Genomic DNA, 26,260 nt, shown 5'->3' with positions numbered 1-26,260 from the left:
CAAAGTGTATGGAAGAAACGGGAGAGAGGGGAAAATAAGGTTTATGGAAAAAATAGAAGCGATAGGAAGAGAAGGTTTATAGAAGGAATGGGAAAAAGAGGAAGAGCTGTATGAAGGAAATGGGAGTGAGAAGAAGAAAAGGTGTATGGATGGAGTGGAAGAGAGAGAGGATGGGAAGGTGTATTGAAGGAATGGGAGAGAGAGGAAGAGAAAGTGTATGGAAGGAATAGAAGAGAGAGGAAAAGAAGGTTTATGGAAAGAATGGAAGAGAGAACAGAAGGTGTATGGAAGGAATGGGAAAGAGAGAACAGAAGGTGTATGGAAGGAATGGGAAAGAGAGGAAGAAAGGGTGTATGAAGGGAATGAGAGAGAGAGGAAGAGAAGGTATATGGTAGGAATGGGAGAGAGGGGAAGAGAAGGTTTATGGAAGGAATGGGAAAGAGAAGAAGAGAAGGTGTATAAAAAGAATGGGAGAGAGAGGAAGAGAAGGTTTATGGAAGGAACGGGAGAGAGGAAGAGAAGGTTTATGGAAGGAATGGGAGAAAGGGAGAGAAGGGTTATGGAAGGAATGGGAGAAAGGGAGAGAAGGTTTATGGAAGGAACGGGAGAAAGGGAGAGAAGGTTTATGGAAGGAACGGGAGAAAGAGGGACAAGGAGATAGAAAAGGCAAGGAAGACTGAGAGAAATGCAGAGAAACAAATAAACTGAGAGAAACTTTAAGAGAAGAGATGAAGGGTGGAAGGTAGGTATCTGAGAAAGAAAGGTAGAGATAAAGAAACAGGAAGAATGAAAGAGGGCGAGACAAAATTTTGGAAAAAGAGAGAAAGAGAAGAAGAGGAAATGTTAAACCCGAGAGGAAAACAATAAGGGAACTAGCAATAGAGAGAGATATATAAAGAGAGCGTGTGATGAGATGCATTGGTGAGCAATTTAGCTCGTGTCTCTGCCAGAAAAGTCCCCCCCACTTTGTGTGCCATCTCCGGCCCCTCAGACACAAAAGGAGAAGGGGGGATAAAAGTCCGCCAGCCGCCTGACACACACCTGCCCTTCAGCTAGGGCAGAACACCGGATTCCTGGGTTCTGATACGGTGTGATATGATTCATCTGGAACTGGGATTTTCGCTCATAGTCGGGCATGACTCCTCGCGGGGGCCATAATGCCAGCCCTTTGTTCCCTTAAGCCTCTGTCTCCTTCTGTGGTACATCTGTGGCATTAGCTATGCTCATTCAATTAAATCTTGGCTCCTTTTTTTTTTTTTGAAGCCCAATAATCCGAGCTTGTGTACGCGGGACACAGCTGTGAGAGAGGAGGGAGGTGTCTAATTTAGCTTCGTCCTGGGCTAGGGTTAAGGGGAGCTCCAGCCCAAAATGCTGTATACTATACACAGGCAGAGGGGGAGTATTGTGATCTATGTGAAAGGTAATAAATACCTGGAAGGGGTTCACTGACTCATTACGCAGAATGCATGCATTAAACATTATAAATACAGTGCAACGGGAGTCACTTTTGGGTGCGGGGTGACCAAGAAAATAATGAACCCTGTTATCTGCCATATTAGAAATAGCGGCTGATTCATAATGCTGGGACAAATACTGTTAGGAGATGCTCATGTGAATTCCAGCCACCTGTCTCTGTCTGCTATAATGTAAATTAGTCTAGTATGAATTGTCACAGCTTCTAAGAGTCTTTTCATCCAGTGTGCTTATTAACCCTGCAATTGTATGAAGGAGTTCTGTGATTGAGATGTATGATAATGTGTATTGTATAGTCGGTGAGCTAGGAGACATGAAGTCTGTCCTTAAGGTCATGTCTCTTAGTCACCTAGGCTGTCTAAAGGATTAGATAATTAGCTGATGTTAATTAGGTTGCTGGTGAGAGGTTGTATTTTCATCCTGCGGTATATATTTCTGTGAGATCTCAAAATAAAGATTCATTCCTGTTTGACCCTCAAGACAGAGCCTTGTCTCGTACTTGGGGGAGAATTATTTGTATGGGTTTCTTGTTCGGCTGATTTGAAGTGTTTGGTCGTTGCCTTTGTGTTCGGAAATGGAAGGTCGTAAACACCTTTAACCCCTTTCATGCTCAGGGTGTCTTTAAATACAGTATATCTATACCTAGCCCCACTTTAGGATTTTAACCAAGGGAATGGAGAAGTGGAAGTTGTGCTGCATCAGAGTTTTCTTTTGCTCTCTCCATACAGAATGCTCCTGCAATGTCATCGGTTCAATGAACGAAACATTAAACCGGAGCTGGAAGTGTCACCCCCGAACGGGATTCTGTTACTGCAAGCCCGGTGTGGCTGGCCCATACTGCGACCACTGCTTGGTGGGATACTGGGGGTTCGGGGAAAATGGCTGCCGGCCCTGCGACTGCTCCAGAGACTGCGATCCCAATACAGGAGAATGCCAAAACAGGTACAACATCTCACCGTGTCATGATGATGATCACTAACATCTGTCTTCAGGCAGGATCAGCTTCTCACCTTGAACAATTCTAAACAGACCCAAAGCAACTCCACTTTTGCTGAGAAAAAAGAATCCTCCTCTGGGTGATGAATGTACATTGCAGAGATATTAACAAACTTTTTGCAGATTCTGACCCGTTTCTTCTCTAAAGGAATAGCTGTTTTTTCTTCTGTGTCTTTTGGATGCCGATTCTTTGCAGGAGTGACTTTTTTATTATTAATAAGCTGCTGCACTTGCAGGGATCTAATGGGAAAAGTGGCAGGGTCTGCATCCCTTTAGAAAGGATTAACCCTTTGGTAATACAGTAGCTCTCCAAAAACGACATTTCTGTTGCAGAGGATGCCTAATATCTCATTGTGTAGACTTTAGGTAAAATCAGCCAATCACATAAGCAGGAGATTATATTTCTGGGGGTGCTCTGTATACTATCTGTGTACAAAACAACTCCGGGTTGCCAGGTTTTGCAGAAAATTACAGTGTTGCAGATTTAAAAAACACTTGCCGACCGTGCTATAGCCGAATGACCGCTACAGTGTGGGCGGCGCTCTGTGATCACAGTGTCCTTAGGATACTGCTGATCCCAGATTAAGATAAAAAGCCAATCAGCAGCTCTTTACCAAATGATCAGCTGTTTCCAATCACAGCTGATCATGGATGTAAACAGAAGCCGGTCATCGGCACTCCTTTTCTTCACACTGACAGCATGAGGAGAGGAGAAGAGAGCTGATAACCGGCTTTTTTTAAATTATCAGTGATGATCAGTGCAGTGCCAACAGTGCTGCCAATAAGTGCCCATGAGTGCTGCCAATAAGTGCCCATGAGTGCTGCCAATAAGTGCCCATCAGTGCTGCCAATCAGTGCCCACCATCGCTGCCAATAAGTGCCAATCAGTGCCCACCAGTGCTGCCAATAAGTGCCAATCAGTGCCCACCAGCGCTGCCAATCAGTGCCCACCAGCGCTGCCAATCAGTGCCCATCAGTGCTGCCAATCAGTGCCCACCAGCGCTGTCAATATGTGCCCATCAGTTCTGCCAATCTGTGCCCAACCAGGGCTGCCAATAAGTGCCCATCGGTGCTGCCAATAAGTGCCCATCAGTGCTGCCAATCTGTGCCCACCAGTGCTGCCAATCGGTGTCCATCAGTGCTGCCTTCCAGGGCTTCCTCATCAGTGCCGCCTGCCAGTGCATATTAGTGCTGCCTTTCAGTACCCATTAGTGCTGCCTATCAGTGCCCATCATTGCCACCCATCAGTGCAGTCTATCAGTGCCCATCAATGCCCAGTGCCATCACATCAGTGCTTCCTCATTAGTGCCCATCAGTGAAGGAGAAAAATTACCTGTTTACAAAATTTTATAACAAACGATGAAAAAGTTTTGTCTTTTTTTCAAATTTTTCATTCTTTATTCCTTTAATTAGCAAAAAAAATTAAAAACCCCAGAGGTGATTAAATGTCACCAAAAGAAAACTCTATTTGTGTGAAAAAAATATAAAAATGTCACAGGAGTGCAGTGTTGTATGACCGCGCAATTTTCATTTAAAATGTGACAGCGCTGAAAACTGGGCTGGGCAGGAAGGGGGTGAAAGTGGCCGGTAGGTAAGTAACCTTCAATTACAATATAACTTGTGTCTGAATTGTATATGCTAGATTACTTTTTTTTTTTTGTATTTGCTACATTTTGTTCTCCAATGAAAGTGGAGTTACCCTTTCAAGTAGAACCCACTTGGGAGGTTTTCCCTCACATCCTTTCCACAGGAAGATTTCCCTAACAGAAATACACAGTTCTAGTATAGCCAGGAAAGGCAAAGAGATTCCAAATAAACCTCAGACCATCAGAGTTCCCCCTTTTACATCAGAGCCCCATCAGAGTTCCCCCTTTACATCAGAGCACCATCAGAGTTCCCCCTTTACATCAGAGCCCCATCAGAGTTCCCCCTTTACATCAGAGCCCCATCAGAGTTCCCCCTTTTACATCAGAGCCCCATCAGAGTTCCCCCTTTACATCAAAGCCCCATCAGAGTTCCCCCTTTTACATCAGAGCCCCATCAGAGTTCCCCCTTTACATCAGAGCCCCATCAGAGTTCCCCCTTTACATCAGAGCCCCATCAGAGTTCCCCCTTTACATCAGAGCCCCATCAGAGTTCCCCCTTTTACATCAGAGCCCCATCAGAGTTCCCCCTTTTACATCAGAGCCCCATCAGAGTTCCCCCTTTACATCAGAGCCCCATCAGAGTTCCCCCTTTACATCAGAGCCCCATCAGAGTTCCCCCTTTACATCAGAGCCCCATCAGAGTTCCCCCTTTACATCAGAGCCCCATCAGAGTTCCCCCTTTACATCAGAGCCCCATCAGAGTTCCCCCTTTACATCAGAGCCCCATCAGAGTTCCCCTTTACATCAGAGCCCCATCAGAGTTCCCTCTTTACATCAGAGCCCCATCAGAGTTCCCTCTTTACATCAGAGCCCCATCAGAGTTCCCCCTTTACATCAGAAACCCCATCAGAGTTCCCCCTTTTACATCAGAGCCCCATCAGAGTTCCCTCTTTACATCAGAGCCCCATCAGAGTTCCCTCTTTACATCAGAGCCCCATCAGAGTTCCCCCTTTACATCAGAACCCCCATCAGAGTTCCCCCTTTACATCAGAGCCCCATCAGAGTTCCCCCTTTACATCAGAGCCCCGCCAGAGTTCCCCCTTTACATCAGAGCCCCGCCAGAGTTCCCCCTTTACATCAGAGCCCCGCCAGAGTTCCCCCTTTACATCAGAGCCCCGCCAGAGTTCCCCCTTTACATCAGAGCCCCGCCAGAGTTCCCCCTTTACATCAGAGCCCCGCCAGAGTTCCCCCTTTACATCAGAGCCCCGCCAGAGTTCCCCCTTTACATCAGAGCCCCGCCAGAGTTCCCCCTTTACATCAGAGCCCCGCCAGAGTTCCCCCTTTACATCAGAGCCCCATCAGAGTTCCCCCTTTACATCAGAGCCCCATCAGAGTTCCCCCTTTACATCAGAGCCCCATCAGAGTTCCCCCTTTACATCAGAACCCCCATCAGAGTTCCCCCTTTACATCAGAACCCCCATCAGAGTTCCCCCTTTACATCAGAACCCCCATCAGAGTTCCCCCTTTACATCAGAACCCCCCATCAGAGTTCCCCCTTTACATCAGAACCCCCCATCAGAGTTCCCCCTTTACATCAGAACCCCCATCAGAGTTCCCCCTTTACATCAGAACCCCCATCAAAGTTCCCCCTTTACATCAGAGCCCCCTCCTGTGGTTTTCTGTAATGGGTGGAGCCCGCTAGGGTCCCTCCCACTGCTCTGCTCTCTGCACAGGTTCTCTGTCTGAGTATTTGGTGCCCACAAAGTGGATTTCCATCCTTTGTGGCTCTTAAGGAATATATTTAAATGAAGGTTTTTGTGCCCGGAGTTCAGCCTTAAAGTTCCTACAAGCAAGGGTTATTTTTTTTGGAATAGCGCTCCATTCGAAGTCTTAGATATCGTCATTCATTAACAGAAAAGTGTTGCCCTGTTCTGTTTTGCAGCAGTGACAATGAACATTATCCAAACATTCCTATTGGTGGGAGGATCCCTGACTTCATAGACACTCCAGCCAATGAGAGCGAGGACGAGTGGAAGTGGAACAACGAAAAGGGATTTTCGGCATTAAGGCATCCAGGTAATGTTGTGTACTTTAACTGACAATTGCGCGGTCATGCGACACTGTAACCTAATAAAATTTACGTCCTTTTTTTCACACAAATAGAGCTTTCTTTTGGTGCGATTTGATCACCTCCACGGTTTTTATTTTTTTGCGCTATAAACAAAAAAAGACCGGCAATGTTAAAAAAATATATATTTTTTACTTTCTGCTATAAAACTCATCCAATAAAAAAAAATTGAAAAAAATCGAATTTCTTCATCAATTTAGACCAATATGTATTCTGCTACATATTTTTGGTAAAACAAATCCCAATAATTGTATATTGATTGGTTTGCAGAAACGTTATATAGCGTCTACAAACTATGGGATATTTTTATGTATTTCTTTTTTACTAGTAATAAATACACATATATATATATATATATATATATATATATATATATATATATATATATATATATATATATATATATATATATATATATTAGGCGATCCAATAAAAAATTTTTTTTGAAAAAAATCGAATTTCTTCATCAATTTAGACCAATATGTATTCTGCTATATATTTTTGGTAAAACAAATGGTAAAAATTAAGCGATCAGCGACTTATAAGCAGGACTGTGATATTGCTCCAGGCATTCTGACAGTAATTGACACTTTTTGGGGACCAGTGTCACAACTACAGTGATCAGTGCTAAAAATATGCACTGTCACTGGACTAAAGACACTGGCTGGGAAGGAGTTAACATCAGGGTGATCAAAGGGTTAACTGTATTACTAGCCTGTGTTTTTTTTTTTTTTTTTTTACAGTATATGAGTTATGCCCCGTACACACGACCGGACTTTTCAACATCAAAAGTCTGACGGAATGATTCTGGCAGACTATTCGATCGTGTGTGGGCTGCAACGGACTTTTGATTCACAAAAGTCTGACAGACTTTAGAAATGGAGGTGGCAGCGGAGCTGTAGGAAGGAGTGGCGGATGATCATTGCTAGAGAGGTGCATATAACTGAGTCAGGAGGTGGTCTTTAAATAGACGGTGTCATCTTGCCCTGATTGGGCAAGGTGTAAAGAAATCAAAGAAGTGCCAAACCAAATATTGGAAGTGTCCAAGTGCTTTGATGATTATTAATATTATCACATAGGACAGCAGATGCTTTTCAGGGGACAACGCACTTCCCCCTTCATCAGGGCTTAAAAATGTTAACTATTGCAGGTACAGTGCATCCAGAAAGTATTCACAGCGCTTCACTTTTTCCACATTTTGTTATCTTACAGCCTTATTCCAAAATGGATTACATTCATTCCTCAACATTCCACAAACATAATGACAACTTGAAAGAAGTTTGATTGAAATCTTTGCAAATTTATTAAAACGAAATAAAGGAGAAAAATCCCATGAAGCCTTTGCCTTGACACTCGGAATTGAGCTCAGGTCCGTCCCGTTTCCACTGATCATCCTTGAGATGTTTCTACAACTTGATTGGAGTCCACCTGTGGTAAATTCAGTTGATTGGACGTGATTTGGAAAGGCACACACCTGTCTATATATAAGGCCCCCACAGGTAACAGTGCATGTCAGAGCACAAACCAGGCCATGAAGTCCAAGGAATTGTCTGTAGACCTTCGAGAGGGGATTGTATGGAGGCACAGATCTGTTGAAGGGTACAGAAAAATTTCTACAGCATTGAAGGTCCCAAAGAGCACAGTGGCCTCCATCATCTATAAATGGAAGAAGTTTGGAACCACCAGGACTCTTCCTAGAGCGGGCCGAACTGAGCGATCGGGGGAGAAGAGACTCAGTAAGATGACCAAAAACCTGATGGTGACTCTGACAGAGCTCCAGCATTTCTCTGTGGAGAGGGGAGAACCTTCCAGAAGAACCACCATCTCTGCAGCACTCCACCAATCAGGCCTGTATGGTAGAGTGGCCAGACGGAAGCCACTACAAAAAAGGCACATGAGAGCCCGCCTGGAGTTTGACAAAAGGCACCTGAAGGACTCTCAGACCATAAGAAACAAAATTCTCTGGTCTGATGAAACAAAGATTTAACTCTTTGGCCTGAGTGGCAAGCATCATGTCTGGAGGAAACCAGGCACCGCTCATCACCTGGCCAATACCATCCCTACAGTGAAGCATGGTGGTGGCAGCATCATGCTGTGGGGATGTTTTTCAGCAGCAGGAACTGGGAGACTAGTCAGGATTGAGGGAATGATGAATGCAGCAATGTACAGAGACATCCTTGATGAAAACCTGCTCCAGAGTGCTCTGGACCTCATACTGGGGTGAAGGTTCATCTTCCAACAGGACAATGACCCTAAGCACACAGCCAAGATAACAAAGGAGTGGCTACGGGTCAACTCTGGGAATGTCCTTGAGTGGCCCAGCCAGAGCCAAGACTTGAACCCAATTGAACATCTCTGGAGAGATCTGAAAATGGCTGTGCACTGACGTTCCCCATCCAACCTGATGGAGCTTGAGAGGTCCTGCAAAGAAGAATGGGAGAAACTGCCCAGAAATAGGTGTGCCAAGCTTGTAGCATCATACTCAGAAAGACTGGAGGATGTAATTGGTGCCAAAGGAGCTTCACCAAAGTATTGAGCAAAGGCTGTGAATGTACATGAGATTTATTTATTTATTTTCAAATTTGCAAAGATTTCAAACAAACCTCTTTCACGTTGTCATTATGAGGTATTGTTTGTAGAATTTTGAGGAAAATAATGAATTTAATCAAGTTTGGAATAAGGCTGTAATATAACAAAATGTGGAAAAAGTGAAGCGATGTGAATACTTTCCAGATGCACTGTAAAAAAAAGGGGAATGCAAGTCAAGCGCGTTTCGAGGGAGCAGCGTTTTCAGGTGCCAACACACTTCCCCCTTCATCAGGGTTTGTAATCATTATTAGAGCTTACATGGACTCAGAGAAACAAGTTGAGTCCGCACAAGCTCTGATAACAATTTCAAGCCCTAATGAAGGGGAAGTATGTTGGCCTCTCAAAACGCTTTAGCCCTCTAAATGCATGCCACTTGTATTCTCCTTCTTTTACCTGCACTATTTTCAGTTGGTGACAGGCCCCCTTTAATATTTGTTCTTGTATCTCTTATTTCTCCTATACCGGGCTCCTCGTCTCCACAGAGAAGTGTGTGTGTAAAGAACGAATGCTGGGCAGCATGATGGACTTCTGTCAGATGAAATACGCCTACGGTGAGTACCGGTTCTTATGTTCATAAGGGTCCAGAGAACCTGTCTGTGTTATTAACCAATCAGATTCTAGCAGCCATGTTTCCAGCTTTGGCTGTATTTTAGGTTTTGGTAGAGGTTGGAGAGTTCAAGAGGAACTATAGCAGTGGTGGTCAATTTTCTTGATATGAGGGGCCACAAGTGTGGTTTCTGACATCACCTAACGGGCCACACATACAATTCAGTAAATATTCATTATCAAAGACAGCAGACACACAACAAATTGTGGTCAAAGATTATAGTTATGATACAAGAGATGGTCAGAGACAAAAGACCTGATACAAGAGATGGTCAGAGACTGAAGACATGATCAGAGACTGCAGACATGATACAAGAGGTGGACAGAGACTGCAGACATGATACAGGAGATAGTCCGAGACTACAGACACGATACAAGAGATGGTCAGAGAATACAGACATGATACAAGAGATGGTTAGAGACTGCAGACATGATACAAGGGATGGTTAGAGACTGCAGGTATGATGCGAGAGATAGTCAGAGACTAAATACCTCATTCAAGAGATGGTCAGAGACTAAAGACCTGATACAAGAGATGGTTAGAGACTGCAGACATGATACAGGAGATGGTCAAAGACTATAGACATGATACAAGGGATGGTTAGAGACTGCAGGTATGATGCAAGAGATGGTCAGAGACTACAATACATGATACAAGAGATGGTCAGAGATTACAGACACAATAAAGAGATGTTCAGAGACTACAGACATGATACAAGAGATGGTCAGAGACCGCAGACATGATACAAGAGATGGTCAGAGACTGCAGACATGATCAGAGACTGCAGACATGATACAAGAGACGGTCAGAGACTGCGGACATGATACAAGGCATGGTCAGAGACTGCAGACATGATACAAGAAATGGACAAAGACTGCAGACATGATACAGGACTCATGAGATAGTCAGAGACTACAGACATGATACAAGAGATGGTCCGAGACTACAGACATGATACAAGAGATGGTCAGAGACTACAGACACGATACAAGGGATGGTCAAAGACTACAGACATGATACAAGAGATGGTTAGAGACTGCAGACAGGATACAAGAGATGGTTAGAGACTACAGACATGATACAAGAGATGGTCAGAGACTACAGACACAATACAAGAGATGGTCAGAGACTGCAGACATGATACAAGAGATGTTCAGAGACTACAGACATGATGCAAGAGATGGTCAGAGACTAAAGACCTGATACAAGAGATGGTCAGAGACTGCAGACATGATACAAGAGATGTTCAGAGACTACAGACATGATGCAAGAGATGGTCAGAGACTAAAGACCTGATACAAGAGATGGTCAGAGACTGCAGACATGATCAGAGACTGCAGACATGATCAGAGACTGCAGACATGATCAGAGACTGCAGACATGATACAAGAGACGGTCGGAGACTGCAGACATGATACAAGGGATGGTCAGAGACTGGAGACATGATACAAGAAATGGACAGAGACTGCAGACATGATACAGGACTCATGAGATAGTCAGAGACTACAGACATGATACAAGAGATGGTCCGAGACTATAGACATGATACAAGAGATGGTTAGAGACTACAGGCATGGTACAAGAGATGGTTAGAGACTACAGACATGATACAAGAGATGGTCAGATACTACAGACACAATACAAGAGATGGTCAGAGACTGCAGACATGATGCAAGAGATAGTTAGACTGCAGACATGATACAAGAGATGGTTAGAGACTGCAGACATGATACAAGAGATGGCCAGAGACTGCAGACATGATACAAGAGATGGCCAGAGACTGCAGACATGATACAAGAGATGGTCAGAGACTGTGACCATGCAATAGAAGTTGTTGGAGGCTGGGGACATGCTTCAGGAGTCATTGAGAGGAGACATGTTACATGAGAATGCAAGAAATCCCTGCCACCAGGATAATAGGGAAATACAGATTAGTGTCTGTAGGGGCCCAGAGGGCCGCACAAAAAGCCACATATGGTCCCTGGGGTGAGAATATTTTATCCAGCCCACAGCTGGGTCCAGTGGCATATCCTCAATGTTGTAAAGCACTGCTGTGCATAGAGGGTCTAGGGCAGGTATATGCAATTAGCGGACCTCCAGCTGTTGCAAAACTACAACTCCCATCATGCCTCGGCCTCTGAGTGTCATGTTTGTGGCTGTCAGAGTCCTGCTATGCCTCATGGGACTTGTAGTTTTGCAACAGCTGGAGGTCCGTTAATTGCATATCCCTAGGGCCTCTTCCCCTGGCCTCAACCCTGTCCAGTGGTTGTGGGGATCTTCGGATGTGGAGCTTATCAGAATCTGGAAGCATCCTTTAACAAGAGAGCCCCCAGATACTGTGACTGAGCGGATGAAGAAAATGAAACGCCCGTGTGAAAAGAGGCCTAAAGCTTCAATAAAAAGGAAGTAGTAGCTGGATGCAGCTGCTGTTCAGCTGACAATTTTCCATCCGGCTCCTTTAATTTTTCAATGGGAGGATGCTCAGAGGGAGGTGGCGGACAGGGCCACACGTGGAGCGGGATTTTAGTAGATTCTCTAGGAACCAGTTAAAATTTTCACGGGTTATGGCCAGTTCTTAAAGCTTCAATCGCACCTAAGGCATGCTAACTAGCGTTTAAGGCATGCTAAAACGACACAAGACCAGAATACTGACTGAGAGGCCAGGTTAGCATGCCTGAAGGGCACTTAAAGGTGCCTTCAGTGGTTTGTCAGCTTGATGAATCAGGCCCAGGGGGTTCTACTTTTGTGTGATCTAACCTTTTAACATACAGCAATACCCCCACCCCCTAATTCCAAAAAAAAAAAGTCCTTTTTGTATGTGAGCATCCTTGCTAATGACCGCCTCAACTGAAATTGACGTAATGCAGACAAAGCAGTTGTCAGCGGGGGTTTAAACCTCATGCCACATGCAATTAAGATCTCAAGAGTAGTCCAGCTTTGTCAAGGCAATTTTTTTTTTTTTAATATAAAAATCTGTAACACATAGAGGTTGATTTACTAAAACGTGTCAGTGCGATATCTGTTGCAGCTGTACATGGCAGCCAATCAGCTTCTAACTTCAGCTTGTTCAGTTAAGTTTTGTCAATAAAACCTGGAAGCTGATTGGTTTCTATGCAGAGCTGCACCAGATTTTGCACTCTCCAGTTTTAGTAAATCAACCCCCCGCCCTCCCCCATAGACTTTCTCAGCGTGCTTACAACATTATCATAGCAGCCTGGGGATGCGGTAAATCACGCATGCGCTGTAACTGTGACCTAAGGATCAGCTCACAGTTCTGTGACGGAGAAGCAAGAACCAAAAAGACATGGATGAGTGAGTTTGGGGTGGAGGAACGTGACTGACCTGCACAGAGTTCTGACCTCAACCCAATTGAACACACTTGGGATGAATTAGAGTGGAGACTGGGAGCCAGGCCTTCGTGTCCACATCAGCGCCTGACCTCACAAATGCACTTCTGGAAGAATGGTCAAACATTCCCATAGACACACTCCTAAACCTTGCGGACGGCCTTCCCAGAAAAGTTGAAGCTGTTATAGCTGCGAAGGGCGGGCCAACTCAATATTGAACCCTACGGACTAAGACTGGGATGCCATTAAAGTTCATGTGTGTGTAAAGGCAGGTGTCCCAATACTTTTGACAATATAGTGTAGCTTGCCTTCCACAGCATGTAGGAAAATAGGACATAGCACTACATGTACTTTGTGCCCGGGGAGGGGGGGGGGCAACAGGGGCAGAACACTGTAATATAAAAGGAAAGCAGACGTCCTCCTTCCTCCGTTCATTCTTCTAAACTTTTAAAAATTTTCACTGCAGTTTCGTGAAAACTCTCAACTTTGTTCATCCCTGACCCTTTTCTTCTGCTAGTAATGGTTGGTGATATCTAATGAGCCTTTCTGTCTTTCTACCAGTGATAAAAGCTCGGATCTTGTCCGCTCACGACAAAGGCACCCACGCTGAGGTGGTGGTGAAAGTCAAGAAGGTCTTGAAATCTGGCAAAGTCAAGATTGGAAGAAACAACCGCAGCATCTATCCGGAATCGTGGACCAACCGTGGTTGCACTTGCCCCATCCTTAACCCAGGTATGGTCCTCTGGGATGCGGAGCCACCATGCAGCATATGATCCAGGCAGATCTCCACGTTGCCACCTGTGATGGAAGGGCGACGGTTGCTTGGACTGAAACACAGTTGTACCGGTTCCTCTCTTGGACTGAAACGGCTTACTCTGATTTCACTGCACACTGTGAGCTTCTCACAATGTGCATTAGAAGCTGCAGGAAGTCAGATAGAGCACCGCCTTGTTTCTTAGCTGGAGGATGTCCAGCAGTATCTAGGCCAGTGATGGAGAACCTTGGCATCCCAGATGTTTTGGAACTACATTTCCCATGATGCTCATGCACTCTGCAGTGTAGATGAGCATCATGGGAAATGTAGTTCAAAAACCATCTGGGGTGCCAAGGTTTGCCATCACTGATCTAGGCTTATCCCCCCCAACCTGTCCCCTTTCCGAGGGAGTCAGAAGGGTGCCCCTGGTGAAGATGGGTGCTGCACTGGTCTGGCCGGAGGCCGGGTCATCACGGGCCTTTTGGCTAGGATTGGTGTGGTCGCTGTTCCCGTCAGCGTCCGGTGGAGGAGCTGTCACCCTGACGTTTTGGAGCAGGTCGGGGTGTTGCCATGCAAATCCACTGGTATGATGGAGGGGGGGGGGGGGGGGGGCTGGAAGGCGAGTATCGGAGGGGACCGTATTTGGCGTCTGCGGTTCTCCCAGAGAAAACCAGAAGGGCTCACTGTCTGGCAGGGATGGAGGCTGCACTGGTCCGGCTGAAGGGCCGGGGCCCGAAAGAAGGCGGTGGTGCATGTGCCCCTGGAGTGGCAGTCCAGGGGTGCCGTAACTTCACTGTGAGTGAGGGTCACTTTGTGTTGCGGCACCAAGGTCACTGCACTACCACACACTTTTTGTGCCGGGCCTTTTGGCTGGGACCAGAGGAATTTTTTATTCCTGGCCAAAGGGCGGCCATTGTAATGCACAATGATCACTTTCACTTCCTCTCTCCACTTCCCCCCCAATTCATTTTATTTATTGCCCTTGTTTGTCTCTTTTCTGTTTGTATACGGTTTTGCACGTGTCACTGGTAGGGTGTAGGTCCTCGGGCCTGCCCTCAAAGTCTGGGTAAGGGGGTGGACATGGCTTAGTTCTCCCTCTTTCATGGGGTCTCCCTTTTGGGGGAGCCCCACCTAGCACTTGGGTGGGTCTGTTTCCGCACACCCTCCAAAGGGTGGGGTCTGTCTGGTTTCGGCCAGATGGACGAAGTGTAAATACCCCAGTCCCTGTCTGGAGCCCAACACCCCGGGGGATCGGGGCAAGGTCCTTCGATTTTAGGAGGACTATGTGTACACCCGTTGCATAACTCCCAACTGTCCCTAATTTTGAGGGACTGTCCCTGATTTGGAGCAATGTCCCTCTGTCCCTCATTCCTCCTCATTTGTCCCTCATTTTGGTCTGATCTATATAGTTGTATATAAAATGCACTTTTTATCTACCAAAAAGTCCAGCGCTAAACCTTTCATCTGATTTCTAAATTGCTGCATTTGTAAATTCCAAAAGCCAATATAAAGGAAATATAAAGGAATAGTAGTGGTAAAAAAAAAGCACTTGTGGTTTTAACCAATCTTGATTTTCTGTACGATTCCCCTTTAGGGGGGCGTGGCAAGGGGTGTGTCCTATCCCTGCCTACTTTTGCTGATAGGTGTCCCTCATTCCCATCTCAAAAAGTTGGGAGGTGTGCTGTTACGTGTTTTGTGTATCACTCTTTATGTGTGTGCACTTTTTTTTGGCACCGAGTGGAGTTTTTGGTCTTTAAATAAAAACTAAAATAAAATAAAAAAAACCTTTCCCTTTTCATTCATTGGATTTCAGTTTTGTCAATCATAGAGGCTCAGCAGCACATGTGGGTGTTACCTATGGCAATCTGCATACAGTCTACCTAGAAACACCCACTCCTCCTCCAGAGTGACAAACACCCAACGAGGCATTTTGATATTTGCATAACTCCTCCCACTGCTTGCATAAGAGTCTAAGGAGTACAGAGGAAAGGTGCTTTGATGTTATCAGTAAGCTATGTACAGCACCCTACTGGCTCCTCCCACCAGCCATGATCTGCCTGCATTGCATAGAGAAGCACAGAGCTAAACTAAGGGGGTCAGTGAAAGACATCCTGCTTTAACTAGACCCTTTAACAGCTGTGACATGCAGAGGCAAGTGACCTGCTGGCCCTCCCCATCAGCTATGCTTGCATTGCACATTAAAGTACAGAGAGAGACCCAGTGATCACCAGGTCTAAAATAAGGTCAGCCAATGACAGCTGATCACGCGATGTAAACAAAAGATCGGTAATCGTCTTTTTTCTTCTTCTCATGCTGACGGCGTGAGAAAAAAAAAAAAAACGATCACCAGCTTCTGTTAAAGGGACATCAGTCCTGAAGAGAAGCCGCCTCATATGTGCCCACCAGTACCGCCTGCCAGTGCCACAAATCAGTGCCCACCAGTACATAAGTGCCACTTATCAATACCCAACGAGTGCCACCTATCAATGCCCACCAGTGGTGCCAATCAATGCATCATCAGTGCCACCTAGCAGTGCTGCCTATCAGTGTCACCTACCAGTGCTGATCAGTGCCCATCGCTGCTGCCCATCAGTGCCCATCACTGACACCCATCAGTGCCAGCTATAAATGCCCTTCAGTGCCACCCACCAGTGCCATCTATCAGTGCCCACCAGTGCCATCTATCTGTGCCCACTAGTGCCACCTCATCAGTGCCCACCAGTGCCACCTATTAGTGCCCTTCAGTGCCACCTATAAATGCTCTTCAGTGCCACCCACCAGTGCCACCTATCATTGCTCACTAGTGCCACCTTATCAGTGCCCACCAGTGCCGCCTATCAGTGCCCATCAGTGCAGCCTATCGGTGCCCATCACTGTAGCCTCATCTTTGTACATCAATAAAGGAGAAAAAATACCTGTTTGCAAAATGTATTAACAAAATATAACACGGTTTTGTATATTTTATTGCATTTTATTTTTTTTAATTCAGTCTTTTTTAATTTTTTTAACAAAAAATAAAAACCACAGAGGTGATCAAATACCACCAAAAGCTCTATTTGTGGGAAAAAAAATTATAAAAATTAGGTTCAGTATTGTATGACCGCACAATTGTCATTTAAAGTGTGGCAGCGCTGAAAGCTGAAAATTGGTCTGGGAAGGAAGGGGGTTTAGGTGCCCAGTAAGCAAGTGGATAACTTACATATACGGCGGCAAGGTGGCACTGCTGCACCTGATCCCGTACCTAGTATGTGATCTGACACTCCCGGGTCGGGGGGGGGTGGGGGGAGCGCATGCGTGTACACATGGTGGGAGCTGATCTGCAAATCATTCTGTACACAGGCAGAACGCCGGTCTGCTCATGTAAACAAGGCAGGTCGCCGTTCTGTCAGGAGGGAAGGTATGGATCCTGTGTTCCTGCAAAGCACGGACATCGGATCCATGTCTTCCCCTAGTACCTTCCCCTTCCTTCCACACTGTGTAAAAACACTGGTTAGGCACACATTCAACCCTTTGCTTGCCCCAGAATGTTAACCCCTTCCCAGTCTCATTAGTATATTGACAGTGCATATTTTTAGCACTGATCACTGTATTGCCACGTACACGCGATCGGATTTTCCGACACCAAATGTTTGATGGGAGCTTGTTGTCGGGAAATTCCGACCGTGTGTAGGCTCCATCGGAAATTTTTTGAATTTCTGACAACAAAAATTTGACAGCTGGTTCTCAAATTTTCCGACAACAAAATCCGTTGTCGGAGATTCCGAGAGCGTGTACACAATTCCGGCGCACACAAAAATCCACGTGTGCTCGGAATTAAGCAGAAGAAGCCGCACTTGGTATTGAACTTCGTTTTTCTTGGCTCGTCGTACGCGTTGTATGTCACCGCGTTCTTGGCGATCGGAATTTCCGACATTTGTGCGACCGTGTGTATGCAAGACAAGTTTCAGCCAACATCCGTCGGAAATAAATCGTAGAATTTCATTGTCGGAATGTCCACCGCTATGTCGCTGATTGATGCCATTACTAGTAAAGAAAAATGTAAAAAATAGAGAAAAAAATTCCATAAAAATACCGCATAGTTTGTAGATACTATAACTTTTCCACAAACCAATCAATATACGCTTATTGGGATTGTTTTAAAAAAGAAAAATAAAATATGCAGCAAAATATATATTGGCCTAAACTGATGAAGAAATTAATTTTTTTCATTTTTATTATTTGATATGTTTTATAGCAGGTATGGGAAATTACTGCACTTACCAAACAAGTTAAATGCAGCAGCTAGCACGACAATGTGACAAAAATTGAGAAATGATGAGTGAATAAAGCGCTGCACTTTATTCAGTTATCGTTTCTCGGTAAATGTTTTATAGCAGAAAGTAAAAAAAAAATATTGTTTTTTTTTTCAAAATTGTCGCTCTTTTTTTGTTTATAGCGCAAAAAAAAAAAAAAAAAAAATATAGTGATCAAATACCACTAAAAGAAATCTCAATTTTGAAAAAACACAATTTTTTTTTACTGTTTGCTATGATAAATATCCCCCAAAAAAATATTAAATTTATTTTTTTCCTCAGTTTAAGCCGATATGTATTCTTCTACATATTTTTGGTAAAAGAAAAATCATAATAAGCGTATATATTTTTAACAGAGACCCTAGGGAATAAAATGGTGATCATTGCAATTTTTTTTCGCAGAATGTTTTACGCAATTTGATATGAAAAAATAAATTTGAAAAATAACAAAACAGAATAGTTAGCCCAATTTGTATAATGTGAAAGATGGTGTTACATCGAGTAAATAGATACCTAACATGTCTTGCTTTAAAATTGCGTGCGCTCGTGGAATGGCGACAAACTACGATACTTAAAAATCTCCATAGGACACATTTTAAATTCCTCTACGGGTTACTTTTTAGAGTTACAGAGGAAGTCTTTTGCTAGAATTATTGCTCTCGCTCTAACGATTGTGGCGATACCCCATGTGTGGTTCAAATACTGTTTACATATGCGTGCGTGACTTGTGTATGGGTTCGCTCCTGCACACGAGCGCTAAGGGATGGGGGTGCTTTGAATTTTTTTTTATATTTTTTATTTTACTTTTTTTTTTTTTACACTGTGCCTTTAATTATTATTATATATATATATATATATATTTTGATCACTTTAAACACTGTAAACATCCCTTGTAATAGAAATAAGGATGACCAGTCCTCTTTATGGAGAGATCTGGGGTCAGAAAGACCCTAAATCTCTTCTTTATCTTTAAAAACAAAAAGATTAAAACAAAAAAGAAAAAAAAGTTGATCCTTTGCTTTAAAAAACAAAACAAAAAAAAAAACTCTTCCAGGCTGGACCAGACGTCGGCTCTGGTCCTCCAAGGCCAAAGAGTTGATCAAAGAGTGCTAACTCCTTGATCACCTATGGGCCTCAATGCCGGATCGTTACAGCAAACAATTTATTTCCTTGTGGGATAAAGGCTTTACATAAATAAAAGCTGATCGTTGTAATCACCCCCTGTCAGTGGCAAATGGTTTGTCTCATCCCTGTAACTGCTACATCTGCAGGACAGCTTGTGAACTTACTGGCCGGATCACAAGCTTCAAATAAAGGGAAGAAAGTTTTAAAAAAAAGAAAATGAATGCAGCCACCACATGTAAGTATTGGTAGGCTGCAATATAATAAATGTTTGCTTTTGGGTTTACTAGCATATGCAGTGTGACTATGAAACAGTGCGGCTTTGGGCATGGGTCGTGCCCACACAGCATGGCGCAAGCCTCATCTGCTGCTCAGAAGGGTCAGGAATGGGCACCCTGCAGCGAATACCAGTTTTCTATTCTCTCCCAGAAACTGCCGGCAGACACAGTGTCCTCTCTGTTCCCACTCGTCTGTGCCGCACGGGGGACCAGATCACTCGCTTCTGTCTCTTGTCCAAAACGTTCATTCTACCAGCGGAGCTGAATGATTCGGGCCGTTCATTAGACGTGAGCTGGCAGGGCAGCCTATCCATCTCCGCTGGATCAGAGGCTCTAACACTCGTCATTGTATAGAGAGTAGCCTCTGATCACACTGAGCAGCGTTTGATTGGCTGTACCTGCCCATGGCATAGCATGGCATGGCAGGATAAGAAAGGGGGGTTGCGGAGGGTTAATATGGGTGAAAAGTTCTGCTTTTGACCTGCTTTGAGCATCTTCTGCAAAGCTCAGTCGTGTTCACATACTGTAGATCTCCCCTGCAGCTGCAGCCGTGGTAAAGTGCTGACTGGATATTGCCAACGGTGATCATTTCTTTTTCTGTGATGAATGTAACTTCCGCCATGTGTTTTGTACCATACTTTCTGCGGATAGATGTAGGAAGGGCTACAACCCCCAGTGAGCTTTTATTGCTGCCTGTGTCCCACTGCCCATATGTGCAATGCAGAGCCATTCATTGGGAATAGCATCCAATGCATTTTACTATGGAGCCCAATGCACAATGCTACACAAAGTATTGTGGTGCAATAAGTTTTCAAAAAATTGTAATTTTTTTTCATCTGTTAGCCATAATAAGTTTGCTGCCTTAAAGTATAACTAAGGTCTGCTTCACACTGGTGCGACAATTGCTACAAATTTGAGTGCACAAGTCGCATGACATGTAAAAATCAATGTTTCCCTATGAGAGCCGTCTTAAAGGGGTTGTTAACTCTCAAGGTTTTTCACCTTGCGTAAAGGTGAAAAACCTCCTCTGATGCGGCCCCCCCCCCCCCGAGCCTCATCTTTTTACTTACATGAGCCCTGTCTTTCCAGCGACGGGGACAAGCACACCAGCTCCATCCGATGTCTCAGGTCCTGATTGGATAGATTGATAGCAGTGCAGCCATTGGCTTCCGCTGCTGTCAATCAAATCCAATGATGCGGGAGCCAGGGGGCAGGGCCGAGTCCTGCTAACTGTGTCAATGGACGCAGCAGCAGGACACGGAAGCATGCCCACACGAGTGCCCCAAGGGAGAACGGCTCTCCAACAGGGCACTCGAGAAGAGGAGGAGCCAGGAGCACCTCTGAGGGACCCCAGAAGAGGAGGATCGGGGCCACTCTGTGCAAAACCAAATGCACATAGGAGGTAAGTATAACATGTTTTTTTTTTTTTTTTTTTAAATGAAACTTTACATGTCCTTTAACTCGTGGGTCTTCAAACTATGGCCCTCCAGTTGTTCAGGAACTACAATTCCCATCATGCCTAGTCATGTCTGTGAATGTCAGAGTGGAGGGCCGTAGTTTGAGGATCCTTGCTTCAACTGGTCCGACTTGTGTCGGTCTGACTTTTGAAAAGGCTCCTGCACTACTTTGGTCCAACTTGGGTCCAGTTTCAACCCATTGAATTTAATGGAAGTCGCATCCAAGTTGGATCAGCATCTTAACTGATCTGACTTGTAATATGCTCAGAGGCAATGTTAACAATGCAAAATGTATTGAAAAAAACAAACAAAAATAAAAAAAACGGGGTGGGGTCCCCCTTCAGATCCATACCAGACCCTTATCCGAGCATGCAGCCTGGCAGGTCAGGAAAGGGGGGGGGGGGGGGGCGGGCGAGCGCGCCCCCTCCCACTCCTGAACCATACCAGGCCACAGGCCCTCAACATGGGGGGGTGCTTTGGGGTGGGGGGGGGGGGGACAAGGGTTGTCCCTCCTGGGCTGTGGTCATGGGGGTCTGAGGGCAGGGGGCTTATCGGAAAAGAAAGGGGGCCCCCAGATCCCACCTCCTCCTTGTGAATGAGTATGGGGTATAAAGTACCCATACCCATTCACCCAAAAAAAAATTGTAGTGTAAGAAAAACAGGAGACGGTTTTTGGCATGTCCTTTATTAAAAATGAATAATGTCCCCCATAGTAGCTCCAACATCAATCACGATGGCTGTTGTCACCGCCGACCGGATAAAAAAAAAAAAAAGACTCCCACCGTTCTGTCAGCTCCGGTTTCTGACTGTTTTTATATAACTATGGGGCTTGGCTATGTGGTGATGTCACTCAGAGATCCCGCCCCATTGTGACATCATCACCTCAGGCATGGTAAGTCCAGTCACCACTCGTTTCCCCCCTCCTTTTCCTGACCTACCAGGCTGCATGCTCGGATAATGGCCTGCCATGGATTTTGGGAGGGGGACCCCATGCTGTTTTTTCTTTCTTCTCAAAGTCGAATCAAAATCGGATCCTATTCATTAAAGTCGCATAGAAGTCGGATCGATATCAGAGCAGAGTGCAAGGGCAAAGTCCGATCGACAGTCCCATGACTTTCATGTCGCAGACCAGTGTGAACTTGGCCTAGAGGCAAAACTTTTTTATTTCTAGTTTTGGAGAGAGATCAGAGTACCTGTCAGTTTTTATTTCTGTCTATGTCCTCGTTGCGGAGATCTCACCCTCTCTATTTGTCCTGTTCACCATTATCACTGAAAGTGAAAGTAAAAGAAAATTCCAAACCTTGTGTTTCCCCAGTAATAGAGGGGAAATCCAAAGGAGACACTAGTTCTGGTGACCTGGGGGGGGCCCCCCAAGAGACTTCCTGAAATTTGCAGGGATTGCTTCACTTCCTGTTTGGATATGGGACAGGAAATGAAGAGAAATCTCCCCACTGGGACACAGATGGCGAAAAAAGGGTTGTAACGCTCCCTTACACTATCCAAAATGAAATGGGGAAAAAAGAAGTTGTTTTGCCTATAGTTCTACTTTAATGCTCCTTTCACACTAGTGGTGCATTGCTTTTCAGAGGGTGATACTGTCGTCTCCTGATGCCTGTGCTTTTTTTTTTTTTTTCACATTTTTTTTTATTGACAAACAGCAAAATTTACATTGCGGGACCTCACTGAAAGTCAAATGTTTGGTTTGGCTCACGGTTGAGACATAGCCCGTTTTACCTATATTGGAGAGTTTGGCATGCAGTGTTAAAATTTGCTGTGCCATGTAGGTGTAGGGTGTGACAAAATTGCGCTACCAGTGGAAGGGGCCTTAAGGGATAAAATAAAACTTGAGCCTACCCCCCCCCCCCCCCATACACCGTACAGACCCCTCAAGTACAGCACTACAGACCTCCTCCAGTAGAGACACCTCAGTACATAGACCACCCCCACCTCCCATCCTTCCCAGTACAGGCCTCTTGGTAAAGACACTAACCCTGCCCCCCCATCTCCTCTCAATACAGACCTCCATATGCAGCGACAGTTCAGAGTGAGGGGAAGTCCCTCCATCGGCTCTGTGAGGATGAGCCTTCCCTTGCCTCTGAACTACCACCATCAGGAGAGCAATGGGTGCCAACCCACCAGGGGGGTGCTGTGGCTGCCTGATATTTGTTCTTGGTGTTGCACCATGTAGCCACAGCACCCCCAGAGAGTACCACACCTTCCTTAGTACGCTATTGGCCTCGTGTAACTTTTAGTAAAGATGGTCTTTAAAGGCTTGCTCAACCCAAAAGTCATGTTTCAGTTTTGGCAGATGCTAGAGATTTAACCCCGCTGATGGTTTTAGTTATCTTTTGGGAGCTCTATTGGTGAGATCTCTTCCTTGAGTTCCCAGGTCTGCACATCTGCTGTGCCCACTATGAGGAATTTCCACCATCCTTGTGGGGTTTCGAATTTATTTTACGTTATGGAGAATGTAACAAGAGGAGCTGGAACACACAAAGATGGGAGCCCTCAAAAGTCCCATATGGATGGGAACAGTGTCAGGGATAGTGGTGGGGAGAGCTCTCTGTTGGAGCATCCAAGACGTATAAAAAGCCAGGGGGCTGACTAGTCCAGGCTCTGACCCCATACAAAAGATTAAGGGTGCAGCTCCAGCGTCTGGTAGGTCCTCATCTACTGTCAACTACTGGGAGTGCAGGCAGGGAAAGGGCTTGTCACAGCTCCATAGAAGTCAATGAAGGAAATAAAGAAAATCCCAGGAGACGCATACCACACAAAACACTAGTGTAAGAAGTAAAAGCAGCCTCAGCCTAGACTCCATCCAGGCCATGACCCCTGACGCGTTTTGCAAAACATGTCAGGGGTCATGGCCTGGATAGAGTCTGGGCTGAGACTGCTTCTTATGCCGCGTACACACCAGCGAATTGTCCGGCGTACTTAGTCCGGCAAACAATCCGCCGGATAGTCCGACGGACTTTCTACCGAACGGACTTGGCCACACACGGACACACAGAAAGTCCGGCGTTTGCTAGCGCGATGACGTACAGCACGTAAGACGGGACTAGAAAAAGGAAGTTCAGTGGCCAGTAGCCAATAGCTTCCTTTTTCGTACTTGCTTCTGAGCATGCGTCATTCTTAGTCCGCCGTACTAGCATACTCCCGAACGTATTGTCCGCTGAAACCCAAGTCCGACGGGAAGATTGGAGTGCAAAAATACTTTCTTAGTCCGCCGGACTTCACGCTGGAAAATTCAGCTGAAGCCCACACACGATCGAATTGTCCGGTGAAATGGGTTTCATCAGACTAAGTACGCCAGACAATTCGATCGTGTGTACGCGGCATTAGAGGTTTTGTGTGATGTGCTACTCTCTGGGATTTATTTTTCTTCACTTAGTCCAGGCTGTGCATATAACTTATCGTGGGATGGGCTGGCCCTTTACACAAATGGCCGCATTGACATGGAAAGCACAAGCTTCAGCCAGATAAGTAACAATTTATTTTATTTTTAGGCACAGACTACTTGATTGCCGGACCAGAAGACAGTCGGACCAACAAACTGATTGTCAACATGAACAGCCTAGTCAAGCCTTGGAAGGCGGTTTGGGCAAAACAAGCCGTTGATTTTATCCGGTCAGGCTGCAAATAGTTATTGACCCTTCTGAGGAGAAGATGGAAGTATCTTCTCTTCCCTTGGCACTTGACTTTAGCAGGATGTCTTGTACAAGCCCAACTCCGGCAGTAGCATAGACTTCACTACAAGAAGGAACTAACTGCGCAGCCTCCACTGGCAAGCTTTGCGTGTCTTGGATAGACAAGCTTCTCAATAGACACCTGTCTCACATGGCTTGAAATTTCAGTACGTAGTCTGTGGAGCACCAGATGACGCACCAAACTGACTTTTTTTTTTTAAGTTCCTGTAGCCAACGATATCAGGTGCTTTCTGGAAAAGTGCTGGAGGATGTTTGTATGTTATCCTGGCTGTTTTGTTTTGTACCTGGATTTTTCCAAAAAGTTTAACATTTCACATGAAGGAGTTTACAGGTTCGCCAATTAACAGGACATCTAAGGACGTCCTTATAGTAGGTCCACCAATCAAAAGGAGATCTAAGGACGTTCTTATAGTAGATCCACCAATCATAAAGAGGCCTGAGGTCATTCTTATATTAAGTCCACCAATCAAGACGAGATCCAATGATGCTCTTATAATAGGTCCGCCAATTAAGAAGAAATCCAAGGGACATTCTTATAACAGTTTCACCAATTGGTAGGAGATCCAAGGATGTTCTACTAGTAGGTCCAGCAATCAAGAGAAGATCTGAGAACATTCTTGTAGTAAGTCCACCAGTCACAAGGAGGTGCAAGGATGTTCTTATATTAAGTCCACCAATCAAGATGAGATCCAAGAATGTACTTCTAATACTGTAGGTCCACCAATTAAGAGGAGATCCAAGTTTTTTGTAATAGTAGGCCTGTTAATCAAGAGAAGATCTGAGAACATTCTTATTGTAGGTCCACCAATCAAAAGGAGGTCCAAGGATGTTCTTATATTAAGAGTCCACCAATCAAGACAAGATCCAAGGATGTTCTTATAATAAGTCCGCAATTTAAGAAGAAATCCAAGGGACGATCTTATAATAGACCCAACAATTAGAAGAAGATCCAAGGATGTTCTACTAGTAGGTCCATCAGTCAAGAGAAGATCCAAGAACGTTCATATAGTAAGTCCACCAAACAAATGAAGATCCAGGGACGTTCTTATAAATAGGTCCACCATTCAAGCCTTGATCCAAGGATGTTCTTATAATAGGTTTGGCATTAAGTGAAGATCCACAATGTTCTTTTAGCAGGCTCACCAATCAAAATGAAATCCAAGGGACTTTCTTATAACAGGTCCACCAATCAAGAGAAGATCCAAGGACATTCTAATAACAGGTTGACCAATCAAGAGACGATTCAAGGGCTGTTCTTAGTATAGGTACAAGAGAAACCAAAGCCACATTGAAATGGAAAGGACGGTTATCACTTAAAATGGCAACACTATGGGGGTTATTTACGAAAGGCAAATCCACTTTGCACTGCAAGTGCACTTGGAAGTGCAGTCCGCTGTAAATCTGAGGAGTAGATCTGAAATGAGGGGAAGCTCTGCTGATTTTATCATCCAATCATGTGCAAGCTAAAATGTTTTTTTTTTTTATTTTCCTTGCATGTTCCTCTCAGGTTTACAGCAACTGCACTTCCAAGTGCACTGGAGAGTGCAAAGTGGATTTGCCTTTAGTAAATTAACCCCATTGAGTTTATATTTTATCTTGCCTTTGGCTTCTCGCCATTGAATGCACCACCAAAGTAATGTCCAGCTTTTCCTGAACTGCTTTGTAAATAAAGGTTATGTGTAACCTAGTCATCTGCCGGGATAATGAGTAATATGACATAAAGTGCACTTGTCTTTCACAGACAGTGATGACAACCATGGAATGGCACGCACGGCATTGTTGCAGATGAAGGTGATGCCACCAAGGCATTAAATGGTTGCTGGAACAATAATGAGAGCACATTCATAGGAAGAAGAAAAACTGGGAGCTTTAGGCCGCGTACACACGCGCGGACTGTTCGCCCAACTTTGTCCGTCCAACAGTT

At 44.9% G+C, this 26,260-nt stretch overlaps 1 protein-coding gene across 1 annotated transcript in view; it reads left to right on the top strand.

Annotated features, from left to right (window-relative positions):
• The window catches only part of LOC143927521 (netrin-4-like), a 75,709-nt gene extending 49,686 nt beyond the window's left edge, over positions 1-26,023 (top strand). Inside the window, exons 6-10 of the mRNA XM_077451624.1 lie at positions 2,202-2,415; positions 5,998-6,131; positions 9,255-9,323; positions 13,288-13,458; positions 24,136-26,023. Coding sequence (XP_077307750.1) covers positions 2,202-2,415; positions 5,998-6,131; positions 9,255-9,323; positions 13,288-13,458; positions 24,136-24,272 — 725 coding nt within the window. The 3' untranslated portion in view covers positions 24,273-26,023. The remainder of the gene's footprint in view (positions 1-2,201; positions 2,416-5,997; positions 6,132-9,254; positions 9,324-13,287; positions 13,459-24,135) is intronic.
• The last annotated feature ends 237 nt before the right edge of the window (positions 26,024-26,260 follow it).

This window comes from Lithobates pipiens, unplaced genomic scaffold, assembly GCF_037356315.1.
Source record: "Lithobates pipiens isolate NorthernLeopardFrog02 unplaced genomic scaffold, aLitPip1_a1.2 Scaffold_23, whole genome shotgun sequence".
Taxonomy (NCBI): Eukaryota; Metazoa; Chordata; class Amphibia; order Anura; family Ranidae; genus Lithobates; species Lithobates pipiens.
Note: the sequence above shows the minus strand (reverse complement) of the source record. Positions and strands in the feature narration are given on the sequence as shown.